This window comes from Rattus rattus, chromosome 8, assembly GCF_011064425.1.
Source record: "Rattus rattus isolate New Zealand chromosome 8, Rrattus_CSIRO_v1, whole genome shotgun sequence".
Classification (NCBI taxonomy): Eukaryota; Metazoa; Chordata; class Mammalia; order Rodentia; family Muridae; genus Rattus; species Rattus rattus.
In genome coordinates, this window is record NC_046161.1 from 68,502,043 (window position 1) to 68,529,581 (window position 27,539).

The 27,539-nt window shown below is 39.7% G+C and overlaps 1 protein-coding gene across 1 annotated transcript in view; it reads left to right on the forward strand.

Moving 5' to 3' along the window:
• Window positions 1-27,539, forward strand: part of Wdr72 (WD repeat domain 72) — a 179,033-nt gene that overhangs the window by 64,389 nt on the left and 87,105 nt on the right. The window contains exons 14-17 of the mRNA XM_032911486.1: window positions 6,688-7,502; window positions 10,085-10,176; window positions 14,023-14,102; window positions 15,344-15,545. Coding sequence (XP_032767377.1) covers window positions 6,688-7,502; window positions 10,085-10,176; window positions 14,023-14,102; window positions 15,344-15,545 — 1,189 coding nt within the window. The remainder of the gene's footprint in view (window positions 1-6,687; window positions 7,503-10,084; window positions 10,177-14,022; window positions 14,103-15,343; window positions 15,546-27,539) is intronic.

Below are 27,539 nucleotides of genomic sequence, written 5' to 3' on the forward strand. Positions count from 1 at the left end.
CGTAGTTATAGCCACACCTATAATTCTTCTCTTTGGGAAAATCTTTGATGGGAGAACCTATTTGGGAGTCTAGAATATTATGTAGTAATTACTAGTTTGTATTGTATTTTGATTCTAAGTTCTTTTTTAAAAATTAAATATTACTTCATTTGCCTGATATGATTGCAAATTAACATCCAATTAGTAGTTGAAAGTGAATAGTACTTCTGTAACAGTAGAAAAAGCCTCCTTCCTATGCTACCCACTATATGTCACAATGTGTGAATCAAATGATTTTAAAGCAGTGATTATCACCTCAAGTGAACATTATATCATTTCACCATTCTACTGTTATTTAGAGATTTTACATTCTTTTTTAAAGGCAAATATCAATATTTAATAAGGAGAACCAAATGCAGAGAAAGAAACAAGCTACCTTTATTCAAATATTGTAATGGTAGGCATCCTGGTAAATTTTAATAAATCAAAGATCTAGTGAACAATGTTTAGCAAAGCAGTTGGAGAAAAATAAAACTTTAATGAAAATATTAGCAATTTGAAAACATATCATTCAATTATAAATAGCCACAAATATAGAAGATGAAAATGTAATAAATAAGCTTGTAAGGGGCCCATAGAAAACTATATTTAAATAGAAAAGATTGATTTAATGAAAGTTTGTCATTCCAAAGAGAAAATAGTCTTTTAAAGATGTTTATACTCACAAGTACACGTATGTCCTTATTTACTTACTTCAAAGATTTGTATTTATTTTATGCATATAAGTGTTTGCCTGGATGTATATATGTGCATACATGTGCCATGTGCATGTAGTGCCTGCAGAGGCAAAATGACATCATATCCACCCGAACCAGAATTACTAACACTATAAGCTGTAGTGTGGGTGCTGGGAACTAAACACCAGGTCTTATGGAAGAGTCAGTTCTCTTAGTCACTGAGCTGTCTCTCAGTGTATTTAATATTGAGAAATTTCAAAGTCTCATTGGTTGGACTTAGGAACTTAAGAATTGCATTATAAACTTTAGAGAAGATAAATATAGGAAACGATCCAAGAAGAAAGCAAACATCAGAACGTTAGATGAGCACCTGTCTATCTCTCTCCCTATCCACCCATCCAATACATGCTGTAGTTAACAGAGCTATGAGGTTTATGCTTCCTCAAGCACAGATAACTAGACATGTAGAATAAATAAAATGAGCCCAATTTAAAAAAAAAATCACAGCTGCACTTTGGAAAAGATGGCATTTAAATCAAGAGGGGAAACTTCACAAGTGGCTTTTGTATAATTCATTGTCGTTTTATTTAAGATATAAAAATTATATTCCTACCTTCCACAAAATATACTTATGAACTCAAGTTTTCCACACAGATTTCTGTAAAAGTATACAATGTAGTAACAGCTTCAGTAATTGTGCTCTAAAGGTCTTAATACTGGCAAAACATTAAAGAGTTACATTAAAATAATTGTTTTTATGCTTAACACCATCTTGAATACATAACAGAACTGTAGCATAATTTAAAATTTTCAATGACCAACTGGGAACATCTTAGTAAGATAGCCAATAGATTTCCAACATGCGTATATACTACAGTTGATAAAGAAATAGTACAATGACAAACTGTACAAAGATGGCCATTTAAGTCACAAGAAAAGTATGGATGGTGTGACAGTTTGCTAGTCAGCTTGACATTTTAAATTTAAGATATCCTGCATATAAGGTTCAAAACAGTGACAGAATCACAACTATGAGGTAGCAATCAAATAATTTTATGGTTGGTCATCAGCATAAAATGAGGAATTGCATTAAGGGTTGCAGCATGAGGAAGGTTGAGAACCACTCTTCTAGAATCCCCTGGGTAGAGAGTGTCATGAGAAACTGTTTACATTAATTGTCTGTGGACATATATTGTCTTAAGTTAATTGACATGGGAAGACCCAGCCCACTATGGGTGGCACTTTCCCCTAGGCAGGGGATCCCAAGCTGTCTATGTAAGAGTGGAAAAATGGAACTGAGCCCAAGCAAGTGATCATGTGCACCTTTATTTCCTCTTTCTTACCCGTGGATGTGATGTGACCAGCTGTTTGAAATATCTGCCTTGACTTATCACAGTGGCGGACCGTGACCTGGAATTGTAAGCAGAAATGTACCCATTCTCCTCTAAATTGCTCAGGAATTTTTAATCCCAGCAACAGAAATGAAACTATGATAGCTATTAATTATTTCTCACTGACACCTGGCCACGCACATTTCCTGTTTTCATGATAGTGATTGGTATGATGACTGGATAATTGCTGTTACACATCTGCATTTGCCAAGTGTCTCTTGCTGGAACGTCTAACAATAGCCCCTTCTCTTTAAGACAAGATAACCTTGTCTCATCATTTTGTAATTCTACTTCAAAGGATTTTTAACAAACCAAGAATACATTGATTTGTTTTGAGGGCTAGGATGTTTATATACGGGATACAAAACAAGAATTTATTTGTAGTCTGTGGAAATAGATTAATCAAAACCGTTTGCCTTCTACAATTTCAAATTTGTGGTCAGAAAAACTTCAAAAAGAAATACTATACTTGAGAGTAGCAGGACCAGGAGTGAGAGCTTTCTGAGTAAGACATGGAGTGGACGGGAGCCCAGAGGCCCAAGGAAATCTTAGCAGAGCAACTTTTGACTGACCTGTAATTAGGTCTTAAATGGGCTGGTGTTTAGAGACATTTGTCTCTCACTTAGGAGACAGTTTCTTAAGTGAATTTCCCTGGCCAGATGGAAGTTAGACATGGGCTTAAGGGAACTGTAAGAACAGGGCTTAATGGCTAGATTTGAAGTCACCAACAATAACACATACTTAGCAGTCACAGTAGTAATAGTCTCCTGGCTTTTTTGTTGTTTATTGTGTTTTAGGTTAGATTTTCTTTTTGTGCTTGTATGAGTAGGAGGAGGATGAGAAGGTCTTTATTTCTGTGTCATGGTGTGTGTATGTGAATGTGTAGAGATGAACTACTCCAGGTGTAAAAAAGTATCTCCTGTGTGCTTTAATTTCATCTGTTCACTCTTATGCCCCAAGGTAGGAATCATTCACTAATTAATTTGTGCAGTTCTTTATCTGCCTAAACTTCTAGTCTTTGCTTGTCTGCTTCTTAAGTTTTGTTCTTAAACTTCTACTAAGGTGTTCTGCTAGGAGATGCATGTTGTGTTAGCCTGCTTTCTTTAATATAACAAAATGCCCGAGACACACTGTTTATAAAGACAGAAGGTTCTTTCTGTTGACTGGGTTCTATTGTTCCAGTCCATGGTCAGTTGGCCCTGTTGATTTCAGGCGTTTGGTAAAATATGATTGTGGAGATGGGGTGGAGCAAACTTAGTCAGCATCTTGCAGACAGGAAACAAAGAGACAGGGAAGTGATAGACAGAGTAACAATGTCCCATTTCAATGAACGTGTCCAGTAATCTTGCTTCAGATGCTGCAGGGCCCTCCGAACAGTGCAATAAACTCAGAATCAAGCCCTGTCACGTGGCCTTTGGTGGATTCAGAAGTGTGAGTCATGTTAAAGCCTTATCAATGAGCACTATTTTCTTTGGCAACTGTGATGGATACACTGATGGATGTTTCAAAAAGAATTTATTGTTTGGTATCATAAAGCATAGAATTTTGCAGATATTTTAAAAACTCATAAAAGGAGATGTTAATAAATCCATAACTTTATAATGGGATTACATTTTTAAAAGCCATCAGTCATGCCTGCAGATCTCTTGATGTGATAACGTGTTTGGCATATCCTTTCTTTAACTGCCACATGATAGATCCTAGGAGTACACCCCAATGTAATTAGGTGAATTGTGCCATAGACCATTTATTGTGCAGCTTATGAACATAAAATATTTTTGTGATGTGCATTGTTTTTATATGACCTTATGTATCTTTGAAATTGTCATGTGGGACAAATTAGTTTTAAATAATTTCAATGTTAAACGGTGTATAACATTTTTAAGACTCTTACGTCTAACACCATCTGCTTCCCATGGAGCAGACACCATGTATATTGGTTCTGTTGTATATGAAAGCCCTGATTTAAAAATATTCCTCTCACAAACACAATTTCTGTCAGTTTGTAAGCTAGTGTCCTAAACATTAGTCCTACTAAATTCCCTAAAAATAATATATAATTTTTAAATCTCTAAATAGAATCCTTATCTGCATTAACAAGAAACTTAAGGAAGTCCCGAGATGCCAAAATCAAAATGGGAATACTATTCCAGGAGACTATAAAGAAAGCTGAAAGTGTGTTCCCAGGAACTTAGGCCAATCTTAACCACACCATAGGCGATTAGAGAGAAGGGACCAATACAGGCCAGGATAAAATGCTGATAACATCCCAAGTCCATCACCCCTGAGAAACTGCACATGAGGAGAAAATGTGGTCCAAAACTGATGTGTTCCACAAATAAATGAGAAAATGCAGCTCTGTGCCTTGGTTGGCTTCCACTTTAAATGAATGGAGGGAAATAGTTTTGACAGAGAATTGGACACTCTGATGCAGGAGTCAGAATTCATAATGCATGCAGGGGATGAAACACTTAAATGTTTACAGTGTCCTGTGCATGACAAACAAGCATGCGACCAGTCACAAGCTAGAGTTTTCTCTTAAGGAATGTGTCCTCACCCTGTGCCTCCAGGGGCCCTCCTGACAGCATTCAATCCAGTCACCTGCAGTCAAATTCATGCAAAGGACCAGGGAGTCATGGACAAAATTCAAAAGCAGGGCAACATATAAAATAAGCATGTTGTACACATCAGAATATTACTGACAAATGAATCTTACATACACGTGCACACACTCACACACACACACACACACACACACACACACACACAGATGGAGTGAGTTAAACCAGCAGCTGACTTCTTTACTACAAGAAAGGGAGCCAGAGTCTACAGAATAATGCCTTCAAAATGCTCTGAGACAGAAGGAAACAGTTGTGCTCAGCAAAACTGTCTTTCAAGAAAAACATGAGTCTATTGAGAGACTAAACAAAGTTAAAAGTTGACTCTTTAAGAAGAATATCAACATGGAGAAACTTCTAGGCAAGCAAGAAAAGAGAGAGAGAGAGAATATAAATACTGACAGTGCTACTGCCAAGGCCAGCTTGTGGTTATCAAATAAAGATAATTGTCAATTTAAACAGTTATTAAAACTATTAAAAGATGTTAGTCGTGATCTAAATAGGTGAGAAATGTGTCATGGAACTTGAAATGAATCCTCAGATTTATAGTAAAGCCTCCAAGGCCAAAAGGGAGACCAAAGGAAGGTGACATACTTTGATGTTGTCCTTGTTTTATTTAATGTTATACGATTTTGTGTCTGGTGGTGATAAAATACGTTGATTGATGCCCCAGACAATTAGACCAGTGAGTGGAGGAGAAATTCCTAGATGTCACTGGGACAATTGGATGTCAGGATAGGAGCACATGCAGACGATTCTATATTGCAGGTGAACTCCAAGAGCAAAAACTAAGAGGGGATTAAAGTTTAAAAGTTAGGAAAGCTGTAAATTTTGAAAACAATATGTTAGTAACTTTTTATTTTCTCTGAGAATGGAATATTTTTAAAAGGGGAAATGCAAAAAGTGTACTTTTCCAAATGCTTTTGGAACTGGAGACCACTGATTGTGCATATTCCTGACTTTCATAACACATGTTATGTGTTATGGCCCATTTTCATTGATTGGCACTGTTTTGATAACTTTTATAACTATGACATATACATTTGTCAGTGCCTCTGGGTAGGTCAGCTGAGAATACATGTGAAATAAGAATGGTGTGGAAGACTTCAGCTCCACCAATCCTGACACCCAAGAGGTGCTCTGCTCAGGAATCCAAATGGGGGCAGCTTGTTGATTTTCCTTCCAGGATGCTTTACTTTTTATTGATTATTCGAAGTTCAAAGCATAGATAGATAGATGATAGGTAGATAGATTACAGATAATTGATAGATGAATAGATGATAGAGGGATGATAAATAGATGGATATAGATAGATATAGATAGATGGATAGATGTTAGACAATTGATAAATATATAGATAGATGATAGATGGATATAGATAGATGGATATAGATAGATATAGATGGATAGATGATAGATAATTGATAAATGTATAGATAGATAATAAATAGATATGGATACATATATGGATAGATGATAGATATAGATAGATGATATATATCTGATGATATATATATATATATATGGAGAGATAGATGTCTCTGCAGTTAACAGTGTGTACTGCTCTTGCAAAGGACCAGAGTTCATTTCCAAGTACCTGTATGGTGGCTCCAAATTGAGTTCCAAGGGATCTGGCACCCTCTTCAGGTTTCTGTAGACACCTTCACACACACACACACGCGCGCGCGCGCGCGCGCGCGTGCATGCACATAAAGTATTTTCTTTTTAAAGGGACCCTAATCTAGTGCTGCTTTTCTCCACAAGTCTGGTTCTAATTTTTCTCAGGGAAAAATCTTTGAGGAAATGTTTAAAGTGAATGTCAGAATCTTCACTTTAGAAAGGGAGTTTCATAACTAAATTAAAACCAGTTGTCACTATAACTATTTCTTTTTCTGCCACAATTATATCATAGAACATTAGTACATATTAAGAACTCTAATACACTTATATCCTTTCCCTCAGGTTGCTGATGCCTCATCAGTCCCAAGACCTTTTAATGTCTTGCCTGTGAAAACAAAATGGAGTCACGTTGGCTTCCATGTTCTCCTGTTTGATCTGGAAAATCTTGTTGAACTACTGCTGCCCACTCCCCTAAGTGATGTTGACCCTTCTGGCTCATTCTATGGAAGTGACATCTTGAGGAGAGCCAAGAGCACAGTAGAGAAGAAGACGCTGACAATAAGAAGAAACAAAGCATCATGTACCTCTCTCCAGGCAGAGGCACAAACCAAGTCCAGTGGAGAGACCCTGGTTCCTGGAGACAGCACCTGTAAATTCTCAGAGGAGAGCAATGGCATTAAAAGACAAAAGAAAATGAAGAGTTCCAAAAAGACACATCCTAAGCCATCCAGGAAGGTTGATGCCAGCCTCACAATAGACATGGCGAAATTGTTTCTGTCTTGCATTTTGCCGTGGGGAGTGGATAAAGAGTTAGACAGCCTCTGTACCAGGCATCTCAGCATCTTAAAGCTGCAGGGCCCTGTGTCTTTGGGACTCGCCTCCAATGAAGACCTCTTCTCACTGATGCTGCCCGGGTGGGATGCATGCAGTACTGAAATGAAGGAGTACTCCGGAGTAAATCTGTGCTCCAGAAAAGTGTTGGACTTGTCAAATAAATATACAACCGCTCTTCTGAACCAGACTGGAATTCCCAGAAGCCTGGAAAATCACTGTGATGCTTTGCAACAATCCGATGCTATAGTGTATTTACTGAGCAGACTCTTTTTAGTTAATAAGTTAGTTAATATGCCTTTGGATTTAGCCTGTGAAACTGACAGGTAAAAGTCTTAGAGAGGCCATTTCTCTCATGCAGACATAAGGCTGTCATGAGCATTCTCTGGGTTCAACTCTCTTCTTCCTTCTGTTGGGAGACAGAGTTAGAGCTGCAATAACTTTTTAAAGTCAGAACCCATTTAAAAATATTTTACTATTAATTCTTTGGGTAGGAGGTAAACTATATGTGTCTATATGTTTTAATAGTAATTCATTTAGGTTAGAGAGATGTCTTCATGTCACACAAAAATGAATGCCTGAGATTGAGTGTCCAGTTCCCACATGAAGGCTGAGTGTGGGATGTAGAGGGAGGCAGATCTCTGGAACTGGCTGGCCAGTTATTCTAGAACAATCAGTGAGCTTTGGGGTCAGTGAGAGGCCCTGTCTCAAAATATAAGGTCAAAGAAGACAGTCAACACTGACCTCTTGCCTCTACATTCATCCATATAGCACACATATGTGAATATATACATAAACACAAAATTAGAAAAATTAGACATAATATTAGTTCATGCAACAAATATTCATTGAATTCACATTTGCTAGGAAAGCCATAGGGCTAGATGTTTAGTGAAGACATAGATGGATTTGATATATACATCCATACATACATATGTACTTGCATATATTTATATACATACATGTATATATTTTGCGGTTCATTTAACATGGTGTGAACTAGGTATGAACAAAGAATCTTCAAAAGGTGCTTCTGATGCCTGGAAATGTCATATCTTAACCCATCTCACAACTTGGCTTTGCAAATTCATGTAGGGGTGGTGCAGTTGTCCTTTAGAGAAGGAAGGCACAGCTCACCAGTAGTGGATGGCAGCTGGCGTTGAATACATGGCCATCGCTATGCTGTCCCTTTACATACATGATCACACTTTCATCCTGATGTCATTAGTTTGAATTCAGTTCACCAAATACTTATTAAAGTGTGTCCACAGGTTATGGCCTACAGAAGATAGAGAAAATGGGTTTTGATTGAGGCAGAGACTCATTCAAATATAAAAATTCCTACACATAAGACAAATAAGGACCACTGGAATAACAGAAGGGGCCAAGGTGAAACGTGTAGTATGAATGGTGGGGGTGAGAGGGTGAGACTTCCCAGCATGAGGGAAGGCCACACTGCTGGTCAAGAACACTATTCAACCTTCTTGTTGCAGGGTGGGATGTCTCTGCAATCTATGTGATAAGCGCTCAGGTAGGCAAGTGTCTGTCGCAGATGGAGAGCTCCTGCTCTCCAGTGCTTCTAGTCTATGGGGATTCAGGCAGATCCCATAGGCTTCTGTGTTCTTCACACCGTAGTGCTGCTATGATTCTTAATATCCAGTTTCCTGGCGTTAATGTGAAGAAACAGATATTTGGGGAGTTTCTGCCTCATATGCACAATTTCACTCTACCTTCTTTGGTTGATCTTAAACTCCCTAATCCCACCCAGCAAAATTAAGGTAGACTTAAAAGCAAACTTTTGTCTTTCTCTAAGTAAACATTTATATGACAACAGAGTATGTTTAAAATATATTATCAGTCTTGAACCTGAAAACCTAGGAGAGAGATGTTGCACTGCTGTGTGCCTTCAGGCTAGCCACTCAGCCTGCCTAGACTTTATTCTCCTCACTTACCAAGTAAGCTGGAGAAGGATCGACGCTAAAAGTTCTTTAAATTCTCAATATCTTGGGCCACCAACACCACCATGTTCCCCCCACCACCCTACGATTCCATCAAGTGGATACAGGGCCGAGGTTTGTTCTTAATACAGAATCTGGGGTGGAAAAGCTGCCTGGAGTCCTGTGGGAGGAGCCAAGGGGCTTTCAGCACGCTTATAATTAAAGGGTCTTAAAAAGACACCACAAAACTATCAATGCTTCAAAAATGTCTGTTAAAATACTAGGAGGGGGTGTCTCGTGCCTTTAATCCTTATACTCCATTGGGGGGGGGGCAAAAGCAAAGGCAGGGTGATCTCTGGTCCATATAGGAAGTACCAGGACTACAGAGTGACACCTTATCACAAAACCAAACCAAACATTAACTACCCATTCAAACAAACTCTGGAATAAAGGTGTCAGGATGAGAATTTTTCTAAATATGCTCTTCTGAATTTGATCTACAAATGCCAGGGTAGTATGTTTTATTGAGAAATCAAAATAGTGTATCACTGGATATATCATATCAAATGGCTGTGTCCTCACCAACGGGGTGTGTGACTGTACTGAGATCTGGAGAAATAGCATCCCTGGCCGTGTGAAGAACAATGGGCAGCACAGAACCTGCTGGTACCTGGGGAGAGCTCCCTGGTGTACATCAACATTGGGATCCTTAAATCAGCACCTTGCTCTGCAGTAGCAAGCCCTCTCCTGTCACGCAGGGCCACAGTTCATTCTGATGGGCTAATATTTGTTTGAAGTTCAGCTGAGAATGTAGACAGATCAAAGTTGACAATTAAGTTTAGAAGATGATGCTGAAAATAATTCATGTTTTATCCCTATTTGCTAAGGTAGTTTTGAGCATGCATCTTTGGTTTATTTTCTCTTTATCACACTTTAAAAGTTTTACCTTAAAACTTTTTTTTTCCTAACAGACCCTTCAAAATGGAGTCTGTACAGAATAAGGTGAGATTCCCTGGAAGTGACATCTTGAATCTGTCAAGCTTCTATGGTCACCTAAAAAATGGTAAGAAAGTTAGTGATAAGATTTGATCTGGTGTTATTTTTTCTGTAAATTAAATAATGTCTACAACTAGACGGTGGGTAAGTAACGTTGCAAAATGCATAGATTGCATCTATGGGTCTCCAGATGCCCAAGTACCTGAGACTTCTCAGTGGACAAAATGGCTGGCTAGTAAAGTCCCACGTGACTTATTAGAAGATTCATTAGCTTTATTATCCTCACTCCATCCCCAAAAGCTACTACCAGAGAGTTCTCTGGCTACTTTAGAAGGTTATTTTTATCAGCACAACAACCTCAAATTCTTCTGAGTCATCATCTCAGCCTTTAGATTGTTTTGATGCCAAGTAGCTGATGGATCTCAAATATGCCTCTCCAAGTCATAGCGTCCCTGGGACCTCTTCCTCAGTCCTGTTGCTCAAGTCCAGAACTTTGATGACGTTGTCTCACTTTCTCTTCTTTCAGTCACCCAAAGTATGATGCTTCTGACTACCCAGGGCCACACCCCATGTGTGAACCTTCATCTTGATGTGCTTGTCACCCAAATAGCTACAGTAGTCCCCAAGCACTCCTCCTCCCCTTGCCTTCTATACACTCTTCAATATGGGGTCTTCTCCTCCCCATCTCTCTCTCTCTCTCTCTCTCTCTCTCTCTCTCTCTCTCTCTCTCACACACACACACACACACACACACACACACACACACACACACAACCTCCCAGTGGCCTTTTTCACTTAGAATACAAGCTACATCATTCCCTTAATCCAAGGCCCTGCCTAAATTGCACACTCACATCTAGTCCTAGTTCAGAGTGAAATTGCACTTACTATTGCCTCTTTATCCTTAAGCAACGTGACAAGTGGGTCTTACGACCTCTGCATTGGCACTGCCTTTGCCTGGATTGTCCTTCAACCTACTGTCCACAGGGCCCCACTTCCTGTCCTTTCAATCATCTTCATTCTCCAAGTCTTCTTCCAGTGCCCCACCCACTCTCAATAACATCTTACCTCTTCCTATGTTGAACCATTCTCCACGTGTATTTTTCCCTCTCCAACAATGATCTTTTCCATTTCTATGTCAGTCTCATTCATCATTATATCTGATGCCTAGAAAGAATTGTGCAACTGTTCTGATTGGTGTATAATGAATTTTGCAAATGAGTGGATTTAAAGGATGAATACTAACTGCAATGATGGTTGAGCTATGAATGAAATGGGAGAGTGGATATTAGGCTCCAGCTTTGTGGCTCACTCTATACATACCCCTGTAGAATGTTTTTTACTTTGATTACATTTCATATAAATGAGAACTCAATTCCTGGCTTGATGCACATGGCACCTCTGAAGCTGAACAGTGGCTGAGCTGTGGTACACAGTGGTCCTACTAGGCTATTAAAAAGAACATTTAAGGTTCTTTCTAGGAGAACTTATTAATAACGTCCAATTATGGGGTCCTGGTATGTTCCAAGAATTCTGTTAATGGTTTGCACTTGAAGTCTCACTTGATGTATTAAAATCCCTTTGCATTAAAAGTGTAAGAAGGTTCCGTTATCCTTGGGGGTAGAATGCATGTCAGGATTCCTAAATGTTAGGTGGATCCATGACAGTAAAACTGCTGAGAACCCAAGAAATGGCATTGGCTTGCAGACCTAGCTCTTCCCTCTCCCTTTCCTTCTCTCTATCAGATGCCTCATTTGCATGGGTAGCCCCTGACCTACTGCTCTCCTTCATATATAGAAGTTCTTAATAGCGTTGCCTCAGTTTACATTTTTGTAGGACTAGGAAAAGGATGTAAATTTAAGCTTAACATGCATGCTTCTGTAAAGATAGAATAGCTAATCATATCCAAGGATCTTCCTGCTTCTCCTGTGGGTCTGCAGGTCAGCAGCCTTGAGAACTAGTGTTACTAATAATATTGGACTTAGGTTCTATTTGTAACCATTAAGATTAAATTAGAGACCCAGGGAGACGATTGGGTAGGTAAAATGTTTTCTGTCCAATTATGAGGACCTGAGTTCAAATCCCCAGCACCCACCTAAAATGCAGAGATAGCAGCATATGCTTTGTAATCCAAGTGCTCGCAGCAGGGAGACAAGAAGGCCCCTGAAGTGTACTGGCTAGCCAGCCTAGTGAGTCAGTGAGAGGCTCTGTCTCAAAGACTAAAGTAGAGAGTTACTGAGGAAGACACTTGATGCTCAACTCAGACCTACATAGTTACATATATGTACACATGTTGAAATTAGAGACCCACACAAAAGTTGAAATTAGAGACAAATAGGAAGATAATTTTCCATAATAGAGAGATGGGATGAGTAGAAAGGTACCAGAAAAGATGTAATTCTTGACAATTGATTTTTAAAGCCAAACCCTGGAAAGTGAAATAACACCAGAGTTCTCCTTTTCAAGGCTTGACAGGAACCAGTGCCCACTCCTGTTAGCAGAAATGGTGACTGAGTAATGCTGACAAGGCTGGGATGTTTTCTTTTCATCTTTACCCCCGAAGTTGCAATTAATTCTACGACTCCCTGACACTGCCAAGAAAAGTTGGCTCTGGTCTCTCTATCATATTAAAATTTTAACATCACATTAAAGCATACTGTGCAGTGCCCCACGATGCCAGTAAGTAGTTACAGTTGAGACCAAGACTTAGCTTTGAAGGTGAGTCACAAGGTCAGCAAGATTAGAGACGAAGAGGAGAGAGAGATCAAAAGGAAATCTCTTCTGCGGCACTTGAGGAGATGTGGGAAGTGTGTGCGGAATGAGGCTGTTCTAGGACACAGGTCTTGTGTAGCATGACTGGTTATTTCAAATTCGTATTACGCATTCCTTTAGGAGAAAAGCATAGTAGTAGCCAAGCATTTATTATCAACTTCTTTTATGATCTTAATTTGCTTTATAGCCAGTATATTTCTTCCATCACCATTCTTTGACCACTAATATAATTTTATGGAAATATGCATGTACAGCATAATATGTTTGAAACTTGTTTCTTTATAGGATAATTCATAGAAAATATAATTGATAAACACTAATCTCAATAGCTGTTACTAGAATGTCAAGCATGAATTAATACTTGATTTTTATAGACAGCTATACTTGCAATTTTCCCATTGGGGAAGCCCCGTCATGCTTCCCTCTCTACTCCAGGGCTTTAGAGCTGCAGAGTGCCTTAAGTGATTGATACTTTTTTCATTTAGATGATTATACATTCATTTTCAATTAATAAAAAGGCACTGTTACTTTTTATTAATTGCTCTTTTATGTGGTGAACTGTTGGTCCCCATATAGATCAATTTAAATAGAACAAGGCCTTTTTTCACAGTTAGAACTTTCCCACTGGACTTAAGGCAAGGACAGAACGTGCATTGAAGAAGACAGTCTTAGAACAAATAGTGTCTTACAGACAGCATGAGCAGTAGTATTTTGCCTACTGTTAGGAGACGAATGGCTTGGTAAGGACAAATCAGCAGTCTGATTTTACCTATGATGGCTGCTGACTCTTTGCAAGCCTGAGCTCTTTGTATGAGGACTGGAGAGACAGAAAAACCTGGCATGTTTGTCCTAGCTTGGCAAAGAGGTAGAAACATGACTTAAGTATAAAAATAAGTGTGTTTTGACGAGTGTCTGTGTTTGTCTGAGTGTTCTGTCTGTATCTGTAACCTCTGAGTTATTTTTGCAGTGTCTTACTGGCTGCCCATCCCCATCCTTACAACTGCTAAATCATATTCCTTGAATGGCTGAACCTGAGCATTGGTGTTTGTGAAACAAGCATCCCTAGGTGATATTCATGAAGAGACAGCATCAGGGACTGACCATGGGCTGCATTAACAGAATGTGTACTCTGCATTTCTAGGTAGACATGAGTGTCACACACCTGAGGCTGACCTTTCTCTTTTGAAGCTAATCTCCTGCTGGAGGGACCAATCTGTACAGGTAGGACATCATCTGCCTGCCTCATGTCACCAGAGGAGATTCTCGCTACTGAGGTTCATTGAATCTCCATCTTCCCTGAAAATTCAAGTAGGCAGTTATTCTTATCCTGCAAGATGGCTTTCTAGAACATTCTCTTCACCCAGCCTAAGGTAGAGACAGGAGTCTGATAAGCCATACTGATGTAGATAAGGATTCAGGATGGTGGGAGCAGGGAAGAGTGGCAGAGGAGGTGAACTCAACCTGGAAGAGGTAACCCGTTGTCTGATGGGAATTCTTTATGAAGCAGAATTAGTTATTATGTGTGTTTTGACTTGAATTGGCTTTTTCTGAGGGATTTGCATACATGAAATTGGCTGATTTAGAGAACATCCTTGTACAATGTCCTATTCACATCTCTTAACTTCTTGGGGCCCCTGATGGTTGCTGGTAGCTCTGAATGTTGCACAAGTTTTCTGCACAATCTGAGGGGGAAAAGGCAAGATCATTAAACACGATAATTAAAAATCCCTCTTAAGTGTCCTTTCAGAATCTTGTATTTTCAAAAGAATGTAAGGTTGGTATTTACACCCAGATTTTTCTTTATTGAATTTTATTTTGTTGTTATTAGTTTAGAGTTTCCCAGATGTGTCGTAAATACTAACAGCTCTCCACTCTTCCTACCATCCTGTCCACCCTACCTCCTTCCTACAGATCTCCCTCTCATGTTCCTGCCTGTTTTTATGGGTGTGGAGCCTGTTGGAGTCTGTTAGGCTGAGCTGTTGGCACACAACTAAAGTTAGTGATGTCTCTCTCCCAGAATCTACAAATAGCTCATATTGGTGAGGTGAGAGATAAGGCCCCTGACCGATTATTAATAGGGTAGGTCTGCAATGGGTTCTATGTTGGTAACTCTAGTTGGTAGTTGTTTTGGTTCTGGGGACTGACACTTTATAGCCCTTCACCCTATCTGTTGGCTCCTACATATGTCACACTTGCTCTTTTGGAATGTTCTCGAATCTTAGGTAGGGTGGTGTAAATAACTTCTTTAGTGCTGGGTCCACATCTGCAGCTTGGGTAGCTATAAGTCTCTGCATTCATTGCTGTTACTCAAAAGGAGAGATATTTGATGTTATTTTTCCCAGATTGAGATATTATTTATGGAAGAACTCAAATAAAAATTCTGGGCTTTGGTTATTTTTTTACAAGACTCCTAATAATTTGGGATACTATTGTATAATTCATGAAAATAAAAACTGTCTCAGGTAACTGAAGCAATACAAGCCGCCCTCTTGGCTGAAGTTCAGCAGCACATGAAGAGTCTGAGAGACACACCAGTCAGGAGCCAACCGGATCCAGTGGCCGAGCACAGCATTTGTGAGAGGATGCAGATCTCAGCCAAGATGGAGCGGGCTGGGGCTGAAGAATTAGAGCTACAGTGTGTGGGAAAGTCTTCACCTCTGAAAAGTAAGTGAGATGTCTACCTACTTCCTCTCAGCCAAGCTCTCATAGCACTTAGAACGTGTTGGAGAGTACAAGTTACAGTGTAGCGTGTCCTCATGAGTCCCATACACTCCATTTCTGCCCTAGTCTATTAGTAGTTTGTATCATTACTGAGCTATGAAGGAATGCCTGGATTCTGTTGTGGTCATAGATACTTCATAGAACACCTTGAGGACCTATGTTCTAATCTCCACTACCCTCATAGATATCTGGGCTCAACAGTGTGTTCCTATAATCCCAAAGAAAATGCAGGACCCCATCATGGTTATCTCACTTCTCATTAGAAAGGAAATCACTAGGTTTCTTGAATGATCTGTACACAGTGGATATGGGAAGCACCAGGAATCAAGGGATGAGGAAATTAAGTAAGGTGTGTTTGAATGCTATGATTTTGCAACTTACTTGTTTTGTAGCATATCCTTATGTGTGATGGTGTGTATTTTATCTGAGGCCTTAATATTTACCCATCTGTGCTTTAAATGAGGGTGGATCACTTTTATCTGAGTTTGTATTTTCAGACTGAGTACATTCTGATTTTCTTTGAGTTACTTAAGTAAGACTTGTATACCAAATACATTTCGGAGTACGACACTTTTGTTGACATTTATTTATCCTTATTTTATGTGTATAAATATTGTGCCTGTGTGCATGTCTGTGCATTGTGTACATTCAGTGCCTGAAAACAAAGAGGCCATTGGACACACTGAAACTGGAGTTAGGAAGGTCTATGAGCTGCTATGTGGGTACAGGGAACCAAACTTGGGTCCTCTGCAGGAATAGCCAGCACTCTTAACTGTGAAGCTACATTTCTAGCCCAGGACTCATTGTTTTAAGAACAGTAGAGATTTCTACTATCAAATGTATTTTGGAAGCTATTGCCCTTTATGCACTTCTCTCTCTCTCTCTCTCTCTCTCTCTCTCTCTCTCTCTCTCTCTGTGTGTGTGTGTGTGTGTGTGTGTGTGTGTGTGTGTGTGTGTGTGTATGCACAAATGTTGAAAGGCCAGAGGACGGTCTCAAGCGTCATTCTATCCATCTTGTTTTCTGAGACAGCCTCTCTCCCTAGATCCACTCTCAGGCTAAGCTGGTTGGCAAGCACTCTTCAACGATCCTCTTTGCCCTGCTTGCTGGCATTTGGATTACAAACACACACACACATCTACCCACATGTAGCTTTTCTAGTGGATTCTGGTCATTCTGATTTCATGGCAACTTACCAAGCTACTTTCCCTCTGTGATGTATGATGACTAAAGAGAAGGATCCAGAACTCACCACTCACCCTACATTCATAACCAGCATCATACCAGATGAGGAAGAAAAGATGTTCACTTTCACCATTTTTCTTCATTATGGTACTAGAAATTTTACCAAGAGATATCAAGTAAGAGAAAGAAGTAAGACTTACAAACACAAAAGTGAAGTTATGTCTGTTTTCCAAAAGACTCCACCAAGACTATTAGAACTAATGAATGAATTTAGTACAGTTGCAGGATGTAAGATAAATACAAATATCATAGGTCCTCCATACAACAATAATAAATTTGCTGCAGAGGAAACAACGAAAGCAAACCAATTAGTGAGCACCAAACTATTCTTATTACTAATTAGCTCATTAGAGTATTATGTTAATAATCATAATTCCTGGTAATAAACGTAAGTAAAAGATATCGATAATAAAAGTGATGAAATGCTGATTTTAAAAGATATATATTAAAACTCTGGAAGAGGCTAGTGAAATGGCTCAGCAGTTAAGAGCACTGACTGCTCTTCCAGAGGTCCTGAGTTCAATTCCCAGCAACCACATGGTGGTTCACAACCATCTCTAGGTTTCTGAAACCCTCTTCTGGCATGTATATGCAGCAGAGCACTCATACAGTAAATTAAAACAAACAAACAACAAACCAGAAAGACCTCCCATGTTCATGGATAGAAAGAACTAACAAATTCTTCAATAAATGGACTTGAGAAAGCTGCTTCAGGCCATGCAGAAGGTAGAAACTGGAGTCCCTTGCTTACCCTGTACAAAAATGAGTTAAGTTAGATTGATACCCATAGTGTATGATATGACAATCTGAAACCATTACTAAGACAGAGTGTACACATCGGGATACAGGCATGGATGCTGGTCCCAAGATAGGACTCTGAAAGTACAAGCAGCCAAAGTGATCATTGGCAAATGGGATTGTACCAGTCTAGACAGCGAAAGGAACCATAGCAAAGATAAAACCTTAGAAAGAAAGAAAACGTGTATAAACTGTTCATATGACAGGATATATGAAGAAATCTGAAAATGTAACAAAATAATTAATGCGGTAGAAACATGGGAGAATTATCTGAATACCTTTTGAAAGAAGAAATAAAAATGACCAGTAAATTACAAACATCATTCACTAGCATTAAATGTCAGAGAAATACAAATCTAAACTATAAGATGGCGGGTTTGATCTCACTTAGAATCTCTGACCTCACAAGGCAAAAATAAGAAAGGCTAGGTGACGTGTGCAGAGAACAGGGAACTGGTTGACATCAGTGAAGATCTGAACTGGTGCAGCTTTTTCGAAAAATGGTGTGAAAACTCTAAACTAAACGAAAATTAGAATTAACATTTGATTCAACTACCCCACTCCTGTGTGTAAATTCACAGGAAATGAAATCTTCATCCTATGGAGGACCCTGCATACCCATGCTTAGTTATTACAGCCCATGGCCCAATTCATAATTACTATGGTACAGAGTCAGCCAAGGTTGCTATCTGCATGTGAGTGGATGAAGGTGATGTGGGGTACAATGTCCAGAATGGAATGTTACCCCAACAGTAAATGATCAAATGCTTGGTTTGTGGAAATAGATGGAACACATGGACTTTATAGTAAGTGATATAGAACAGACACCAAAAGACAAATAAACCTTATTTTCTCTCAAATTTAAAAAGCATTTATCAGTCATCCTGAAAGTAGTATAGAGTTACAGAGAGGAGCACTATGAGGGTCAAAAGGAAGGAAGAATGGGGAATGAGCACACTATGCAATATATAAAATGCAGATGCTTCACTCTTTCTTAAAAGGGGGAACAAAAATACCCATAGGAGGGGATAGAGAGGCAAAGCTTAGAGCAAAGACTGAAGGAATGGCCCTTCAGAGCCTGCCCCACATGTGGCCCATAAATATACAGCCACCAAAACTAGATAAGATGGATGAAGCAAAGAAGTGCATGCTGACAGGAACCAGATATAAATCTCTTCTGAGAGACACAGCCAGAACATGTCAAATACAGAAGTGAATGCTAGCAGCAAACCACTGAACTGAGAACAGGACCCCTGTTGGAGGAATTAGAGAAAGGATTGAAAGAGCTGAAAGGGCTTGCAACCCCATAAGAACAACAATGCCAAGCAACCAGAGCTTCCAGGGACTAAACCACTACCCAAAGAATATACATGGACTGACCCTGGTCTCCAACTGCACAGGTAGCAGTGAATAGCCTTGTTAGGGGACCAATGGAAGGGGAAGTGCTTGGTTCTGCCAAGGTTGGACCCCCAGTGTAGGGGATGGTAGGGGAAAGGTGGTAAGGGAGGATGGATGGGGTGGGGAACACCTTTATAGAATGGGAGGGGGATGGGTTAGGGGGCTGATGGGCAGGAAACCAGGAAAGGGAATAACATTTGAAATGTAAATAAGAAATACCCAAATTTAAAAAAAAATAGAAAAATAAATAACTAAAAAAGGAAAGGATGAGTTTTTTCCTTTAATAAATATAATTAGTGTTTTTTAAAGTATGCGTTTTGTAGTCTTCCCTTCAGAATGATAAAAGAAAAAAAAAAGGAGAAAGAAAATTCTGCTCAAAGCTGTACTGCCAGTGTGTGCTATAGCTGCACAATTCCGGAGGAGGAGAGAGAGAGAGAGAGAGAGAGAGAGAGAGAGAGAGAGAGAGAGAGAGAGAGAGAGAGAGAAGGTGACTGTTGGTATTAAGCTATGAAGTATCTTCCACAGGCTTTGGTCTGCAGTGGATGGTACTGTTTTTGGAAGGATGCGGAACCTGTAGAAGAGGGGCTTCTCTGTGTCATTGATGTCAGGCCTTATTTTTAGTTCAGCCCCTACTTTGTGTCTACTCATCTTTTTTTAACATCATAAATTTATAATCATAAGCCAGCAAAACCCATCACTTAATAAGACAGAAGAGGAGGAGGATGAGGAAAAAGATAAAGATGATGATGATGACAACGAAAAAGAAAAAGGAGTAGGAGAATGAGAAGGAGGAGGAAGACAATGATGATAATGACAACAAAGAAGAGGAAGGAGGAAGAGGAAGAGGAAGAAGAGGAAGGAGAGGAAGGAGGAGGAGGAGGGGGAGAAGAGGAAGGAGGAGGAGGAAGAGAAGGAGGAGGAGGAGGAGAAGGAGAAGGAAGAAGAAGAAGAAGAAGAAGAAGAAGAAGAAGAAGAAGAAGAAGAAGAAGAAGAAGAAGAAGAAGAAGAAGAAGAAGAAGAAGAAGAAGGAAGAAGAAGAAAGAAAGAAGCAGAAGCAGAAGCAGAAGCAGAAGCAGAAGCAGAAGCAGAAGCAGAAGCAGCGACAGCTCTAGACCAGATCAGCACATATTAACAACTAATCTCTACAAAGCATGGAGTGTACTATCATCAGCCATTGCACGTGCAATGCACTCGAGTCTAAAGACATTAATTTGGATATAAATTTATGCTTATGTAGATTTTAGTGGTTAAAGATCTAAAGAATTTTACTGGAAAAGCCAACTGGTAAATGTTAAAAATAGAGAACTTGTAGCATGAACATGTTAGTTGAAAGGAATAAGCAATAGGTATGTGGGAGAAATAGTAAACCTTTATGTGTATGCATTGAAATAGTCAAGAAACCATCTCATTTATATGTCAAGATATTCATGCATAAGATAAGTAAAAAGTTCTTTGATATCTAGCGTACATCACATATAATTCTCATAGACACTAGAGGTAGTTTGGGCTTAATGTATTCCCTATCTTACTTTTAGTTCCATATAGAACTGAGACGTTGCATTCTTTAGCCCTTGTACCTAGAAGGAATGCTTCTGTTGTTTCTGGCCTCTGTCAATTGTCTTAAAGATTCCACTGACTCTTGAAAGAGAGTTGTTTTGTTTTGTTTTGTTTTGTTTTATATTGTTTGTCTAAAAGTTATTTCATTTCCCACAGAGACTGGTGGTTTCCACCTTGTAAATTAAAATCTAGAAATTTAGTCATCTTTTTAAGCTTGAGCCGTCAGAATCCCAACATGGCGCTGCTGTCCAGGGATGGTGTCAAGAACAGTTATGTATTTCTTTGATAATGGTCTGCAAGCACCATAGCATTGATTATTGTCCGCACTCCCATTTAAATGTATTGACAAAGAAAAAGTGATCTAGACTCCCCTACTGAAATCGATGTGTTTTGTGCTATTGTTTTATGGAACCAAGGCTGGCCTCCTGACACAAGTGCTTCAGAAGCAGGGACAGGGCCAATCTGTCCTTTTCTCTCTCAGCACCTAAAGCATTCTGTCACCTAGCAGGCAGTTGGAAGTGTTTATTGAATAGATGAATAAGCAGATGAACAGTGGGAAATTTTGTTCTGAAGATTCAGCCAACTCCTAGTTAGGAAGAAAGAGCAAGATGGGACAATCAGCTGACCTCTGACCTCTGTGCTTCAGCTGCCAGGCTTCATTGCACACTGAAGCTTGTTTTCCAAAAGGCATCATCCCAGGGACATGCCCAGTACACAAAACAGATCCACACACTCAAGCACACAGGCACACACACACCCCTACCTGAACACACAGAGACACACACATACACACACTATACACAGAGAGAAATATATATATACATATTTGTACACACATATATGTACAAAAGGACACACGTGGACACACACAAAAGAACACACATAGATACACACATGGACACACACACATACACAAATGAACACACAGAGACCTATACATTCACAAAAGGACAAACAGACACACACAAAGGGGCACAAATAGAGACACACAAAGAGACATACATAGATATACACACATGCATACACAGACATATACATGGACACAAAGAGACATACACATACAGGGACACACATGGAAACACATACACACAGGGACACACATAGAGACATTAGGAAAGAAACACACAGACACACACAGAGACACATAGAGACATACACACACTCACAGGGAAACACGTAGACACACAGGCACACATATAGAGACAGTCACAGAGAAACACAGGGATACACAGACACACACACAGGTGTCTAGATGATCACTCTTCCTAGCAGGTTCTCACATGTTTATCAGCCACTATCTGTCTTATACACATTTTGCAAAGATCTGTAGTTTGATAGAACATGGGCCTCAGCTTGGCCTGATTCTCCTCTCATTCCTCATTAAGGAATTAATGCTGCAATGTGGGTTCCTCAGTGTTCTCATCCTATGTTACATTCTCCAGGAACTTCTGGCTTATTCTGATCTCTTGCCACTAGTTATCCTTGTGACATAGAACCGTCGTAGCCTGGGAGGCCTGGGTCACCTTATAATGGTCTCTTTATGTAGTTAAGGGTGACCTTGCACAATCTGCTTCTCCAGATTTATTTTTATTTAAATTTATAATTTTAAATAAAAAATAAATAAAAATGAATTTATATTTATATATTTTATAAAGTATATATCTGTTTATAATGTGTATGCCATGATTGTGAGGTGTCTGTAAAGATTGGAAGAGGGTGTGGGTCTCTTGCAGCTGGAGTCATAGATGGTTATGAGTCTTTTCATGTGGGTGCTGGAAACCAAACTTAGGTTCTCTCTAAGAGTGGTAAATTATCTTGACCACCAAACTATCTCCCCAACCCACCCCTACCCACCCTTTTGTTAGGTTGGTACTTCCTATGACACTTGTTAAGTCACTTAAGTCACTAAATGTCATTCCATCAGATAATACTGATATGAATTCCAACGTCAGAAAATAACCTTGATATAACTAAGGATAAAGTCCCTTGAGACAAAAAGCAGACATTCTGTAGGTAGCACAGTGTGAAGGAATACAGGCTTAGTTCTAGGGATGGGTCAGCTAAGGGAATGACTCACTGGTCCCTGTGCCATGGAAACCCTGTTCCCATAAGAAACAGGGCATCTTTCCCAGGAGAAAGTTGAGAATTCCAGATTCAATCTTATTTCTACATTTTAAATGTGTGATGATACATTTACCCATTTTCAGCCTTGGAATGATCTAGAGAGGTTCAGAAGGCCTTATAAAGCATGTGTTTAAAGTTCAGTGTTGGATGCTGACTTTTAACCTTGCCACTTTCACAGTGTTGAATGGAGACCCTTCTAAAATGCTTCCCCTCAAGTTTCACTTATCCAGCTTTATCCTAGCAGCAGACATCCTCCCAGTACAGGGCAAGGGACTCTCGTATTGTTGTTGCACATGTGAGTGTGCAGATGAGTGGCAGTAGCAGGCATGGTCTGTGAACTCCAACTGGAGAACCAAGAAAGGCAAAATGACAAGTTACTTATCTGGAACTAGGAATAGAACGGAGGTGGCCATTGCTGCTGTATTCTATCGTGTAAGTTCAGGGGCACTTATTCAAATTCGCCTACTTAGTTCAAGAGAACTTTACCTACATAGAGGAAAATACATTGATGGTATCGGAAGGCAGAACCAATACAGATAACACATATTGAGCCTCCTGAGAACAAGGTGCAATATGAAGCTTGCTGACTTAAAGAGATTGGTTTTATATCTTTCCTCTCATTCCCCTCTGCTAATCATGACCCTTGGCTTCTTTCTGTGCAGTGCCACCCTTAGAAAAAAATCTTTTTTAGTAGTTTGAGTGGTAGACACTCTGTATCTGTCCTTCCCCAGTAATACCCAACCAATTCAGGGAACTTCCTTGTGTCAACTCCTTCTTCCAGGCCCAGCTGTTGACTTCCCAACATGACTGTAGTTGTCTCCACCCACAGAAAAGGGGTCTCTCTCCCCACCCACTTGCTCTTATCCCAATGTCCTCAGCCCTCATATACAAGGTCACCATGGAGACCATGTTGCCTAACTAGAAGATAGCCAGTCAACCTGCAGTAGTGGCACATGCCTTTATTTTCAGCACTCTGGAGGCAGAGGCAGGTGGATCTCTGTGAGTTTGAGGATAGTCTTGTCTTCATTTGAGTTCCAGGACAGTCATGGATACATAGAGAAACTCTGTCTTGAAAAACTGAAAAAGAAAGGAAAAAGAGAAAAGACAAGAAGTTCCCATCTATTAAGCCAAGTCCCCAAAGGATTATAAAATAAAATCCCACAATTTTCAACAGAATTGTGAATTATCACACAATTATGTGCACAAGTGGCAACTTAAGTTATAAACTTGATGTCACGTTTCCCAATCTGTGAGCTGATAGTAAAAATTGGAGGGAAATAATAGACACAGAGAGATAATCGATCTACACATAGGTCATGTTATATACTCATGATGAGGTATATAATATAATTTGGAGTCATAGCATTCATGACTCCAAATGTTGCTTAGGATAGCCCATTTTTTCATACAGTATCCAATAGTCACTAATATTTAAATTATCTCTATAACTCCATAATCCTTCTTGATATATTCAAGGTATATCACTTTATATATTAATACCAGAATAGAGAGTGACCAAGTTGATCATCCAACTGATAGACCTATTCATACATCTTTTAAGCATATTACCTCTTTAAATATATGTTAGACTCTCTCCATCACAAGCCGTGAAGCAACCTTCATGAAGAACATGATATAGCTTCTGAAACGCAGATATCTAAGAGCACACAAGGACAGTGTGGTATGAGACATTAAAGTTCTCATCTCTGTGGGTACATAGAAAACCAGTGATTGTCAGAACATGAGTTTTAAGGTCTCAAGCAGGGACAATTGTGTTATTTATGGAACCGTGTTATACTCAACATGAAACTGTACACGTAAACCCTTTATCCAGGAGGAAGACTCATCCTACTCTGAGGTAGGTGACACCTGGCTGCTTACAACTCCAGTTGTCACCTTCAGGATCAGTCCCCAAACAAGATCAAAGACACACTTCTTGGGACAGTGGATAAACAGGGTGTCAAGGCCAGCCTGTGCAGACTGCAGGTCTCCATTAATAGTCCTCTTTGCCATAGTTCCATGAAGCTGGTGGGTGTCTTGTTAGGTCTGTATTATGAGGAGAGCTCCTGTTGCCCAGGCCCATGTGTGCCCTTCTCTGAGAGACGCTACACTCCAGTCTGACTTTGTTCCTCTAATTCCACTTCTGGAAAGACTCAGCAGACGCGAGTGGGGAAAACAAGGGATGTTGCAAGCACAGTGACAGAGGCAGACCACCAAGGCCTGACTGGGATGAGAAAAATGTGGCTAGAGCAGAGTGGAGAAAAACAGGACCTGGTGGGCAAAGCACCAACTAGGGAGAACTCAGACATTTCCAGCACTAAGAAACAGGACACAGAAACTCTATTTCAGTTTTGTCAAATTATCCATATGCTGGGTATCTTCCTTGTAAAGTTATACTTATTTGTAACTTATTCATGTCCATACTAGTTTATCTTTTCTTCTATCTTTGTGAACCCAGGCTGATAGCCTAGTTTATTTCTATTGCTGCGATAAAACAGTTTGGCCAAAAGCAACCTGGGATAGAAAGGTTTGGTTGGGTTATATTTCCAGGTTACTATCCATCATTGAGAGAAGTCAGGACAGGAACTTAAGACAGGAAGCTTTATGTAGGCACGGAGGAACACCCCTTGTTGACTTGCTCACAAGCTCACATTTAGCTATCTTTCTATATACCCCAGGAATACTTGCCTAGGTATTGTGATGCCATCATGGTCTGGAAACTTGCCCAAGTGTTGTGCTGCCCACAGTGGCCTGGGACCCTCTAGCATCATTTAATAATCAAGACAATTCCTCACATACATGTTCACAGAGCAGTCTGATCTGGGCAACTTCTCAATAGAGAGCTTCTTCTCAGGTGACTCTCAGCTGTGTCAAATTGAAAACTAAAACTGACTAGGACACTCAGAGGCAATATTAGTGCTTCATATGCCCTACAAAGAAATATCACATAAAAGAAGGAAATTTTACTTCCTTACTTTTAGACCAAACAATGACCAAAGCTCTTTGTGGTTACCAGAGCACAGATGTCATGAGCAACACTGTCTGTGCATGGCTATGGTTCTTGGCACAAGTCTCTCTTCTTCTATTTGGTGACTACTTCAAGTCACTTTGCTAAAGTTTGCCCCAACTTCAGGCAGTAATTTGAGTTCTTATCTCTCCTAGCTTCACTTGAGATGTTTATAACTTAGAGACTCCATCAGTGTTCTCTTCCTTCTTTTTAAACTTGTGTAGAAGTTGGGCTCTGTTCTTCCTCCCAGCCCCATGCTCCCAGAATAATACTCAGACTCAAAATATATTTACAAATACCTTGGCCGTATAGCTAAACTCTTCTCTGACTAGAGTCACAACTTACCCCATTTATTGTAGCTTACATTCTGCCATGTGGCAGGTTACCTGTGTTCAGGTACCGTCACGCATCTATTACTTCCCATCTTCCTTGTGTGGATCTTCCCAAGTAGATATTCCCATGCCTGGCTCTACCCCAGAATCCTTTCTGCCTCTCAGATATCCCACCTCCTATTTCCTGCCTAACCCTTAGACCATAGACTTTCTAATTGACAGGTGATCCATTCACACATTAAAAAAAGATAGTCTCTCTACATTTATGTAGATATTATTCATCATTTAAAAAAATACCCTGAATTAAAGCTGAAGTCTTTAATATTCAGATTATTAAGTATTTGTCATTTGAACATTATATTGAAGTATGCAGTTTGGTTTTATTATGTTGATATCCACAAATGGTTTCAATGGTGAAGCCCTCTGATCGCTATCTTGAGGCCATGTATTTAGTTGCAGTTATTAGACCACCAGCTTTCCTTCTGCCATTGATCTGCGCATTCTTCAATCTGCTGAGGTTGGACGGTCTCATCCATTTACTTTTTAATCTGATACCCTTGCAGCATGCAACTCTTTCAGACAGCCAAAACCTGCAACACAGTACCGACTTGCCCCTTCACCTGTGTGTCTGTCTCAGTGGTGTGCCTGGTGCTGTCCATCTGAGGTGTTCGCCCTACAGGAAGAGAGAGAAACCAGCCAATGGCTTTCCTTTTCTGTGGAAAGTGTTTAATGTTGGTAGCTGCATTGGAATGGGGTTAGACTTTCCTCGGGGATCTTAGTCTCAAGGTTTCCAAGAAGTGAAGTCAATTCAAAATATTCCAAAAAAAAAAAAATAACAAATTCAGTGCTACAACATCTCTATTTACCATTGCTTCCAGTTGACTTATGGTCAAATGATTAGCAAGCTTCTCCTTCCTGGTCTTGCCAAACACTTCACTTTTTAAAAGTAAAACTTCTAAGGAAATGTTAAAGTGTGTGTGTGTGTGTGTGTGTGTGTGTGTGTGTGTGTGTGTGTGTGTGTATGTGTGTGTGTATGTATGTGTGTGTATTTCATTTAATTACCAGTGAAGTGACTCTCTGCCCTTTTTGTTAGTAGACCGTTTAGAGCATGTTTGCCTTCTTGCTAGCTTTCCTATGTTAACCTGACCTGATAGGGCATGGCGCGAGACAAGCCTGGCTCCTGGTTGACAATCCTGGAGTTGTGCTTTTTGTCTCTTTGGTTTTTGTTTTCTTTTGTTTTTAAATATATCTACATCACAGGGCAGGATGGAAAGGATGGAAGCTTTCATTTTGTTTCGTTTTGCTTTGCTTTTGCAAAAGAGTAAGTCTACTGATTGTGTGAAAAGTGAATTTCTCTCTGGATTATCTGGAGTCTCTCCCAAGGAAAACATTCCTAGTTCTCTATTTCCAATGGATCTTTTGAAGTGAAAGCAGCATTTAGAACAGCGAGTTATAATTCTCCTACTGACAGTGGCTGC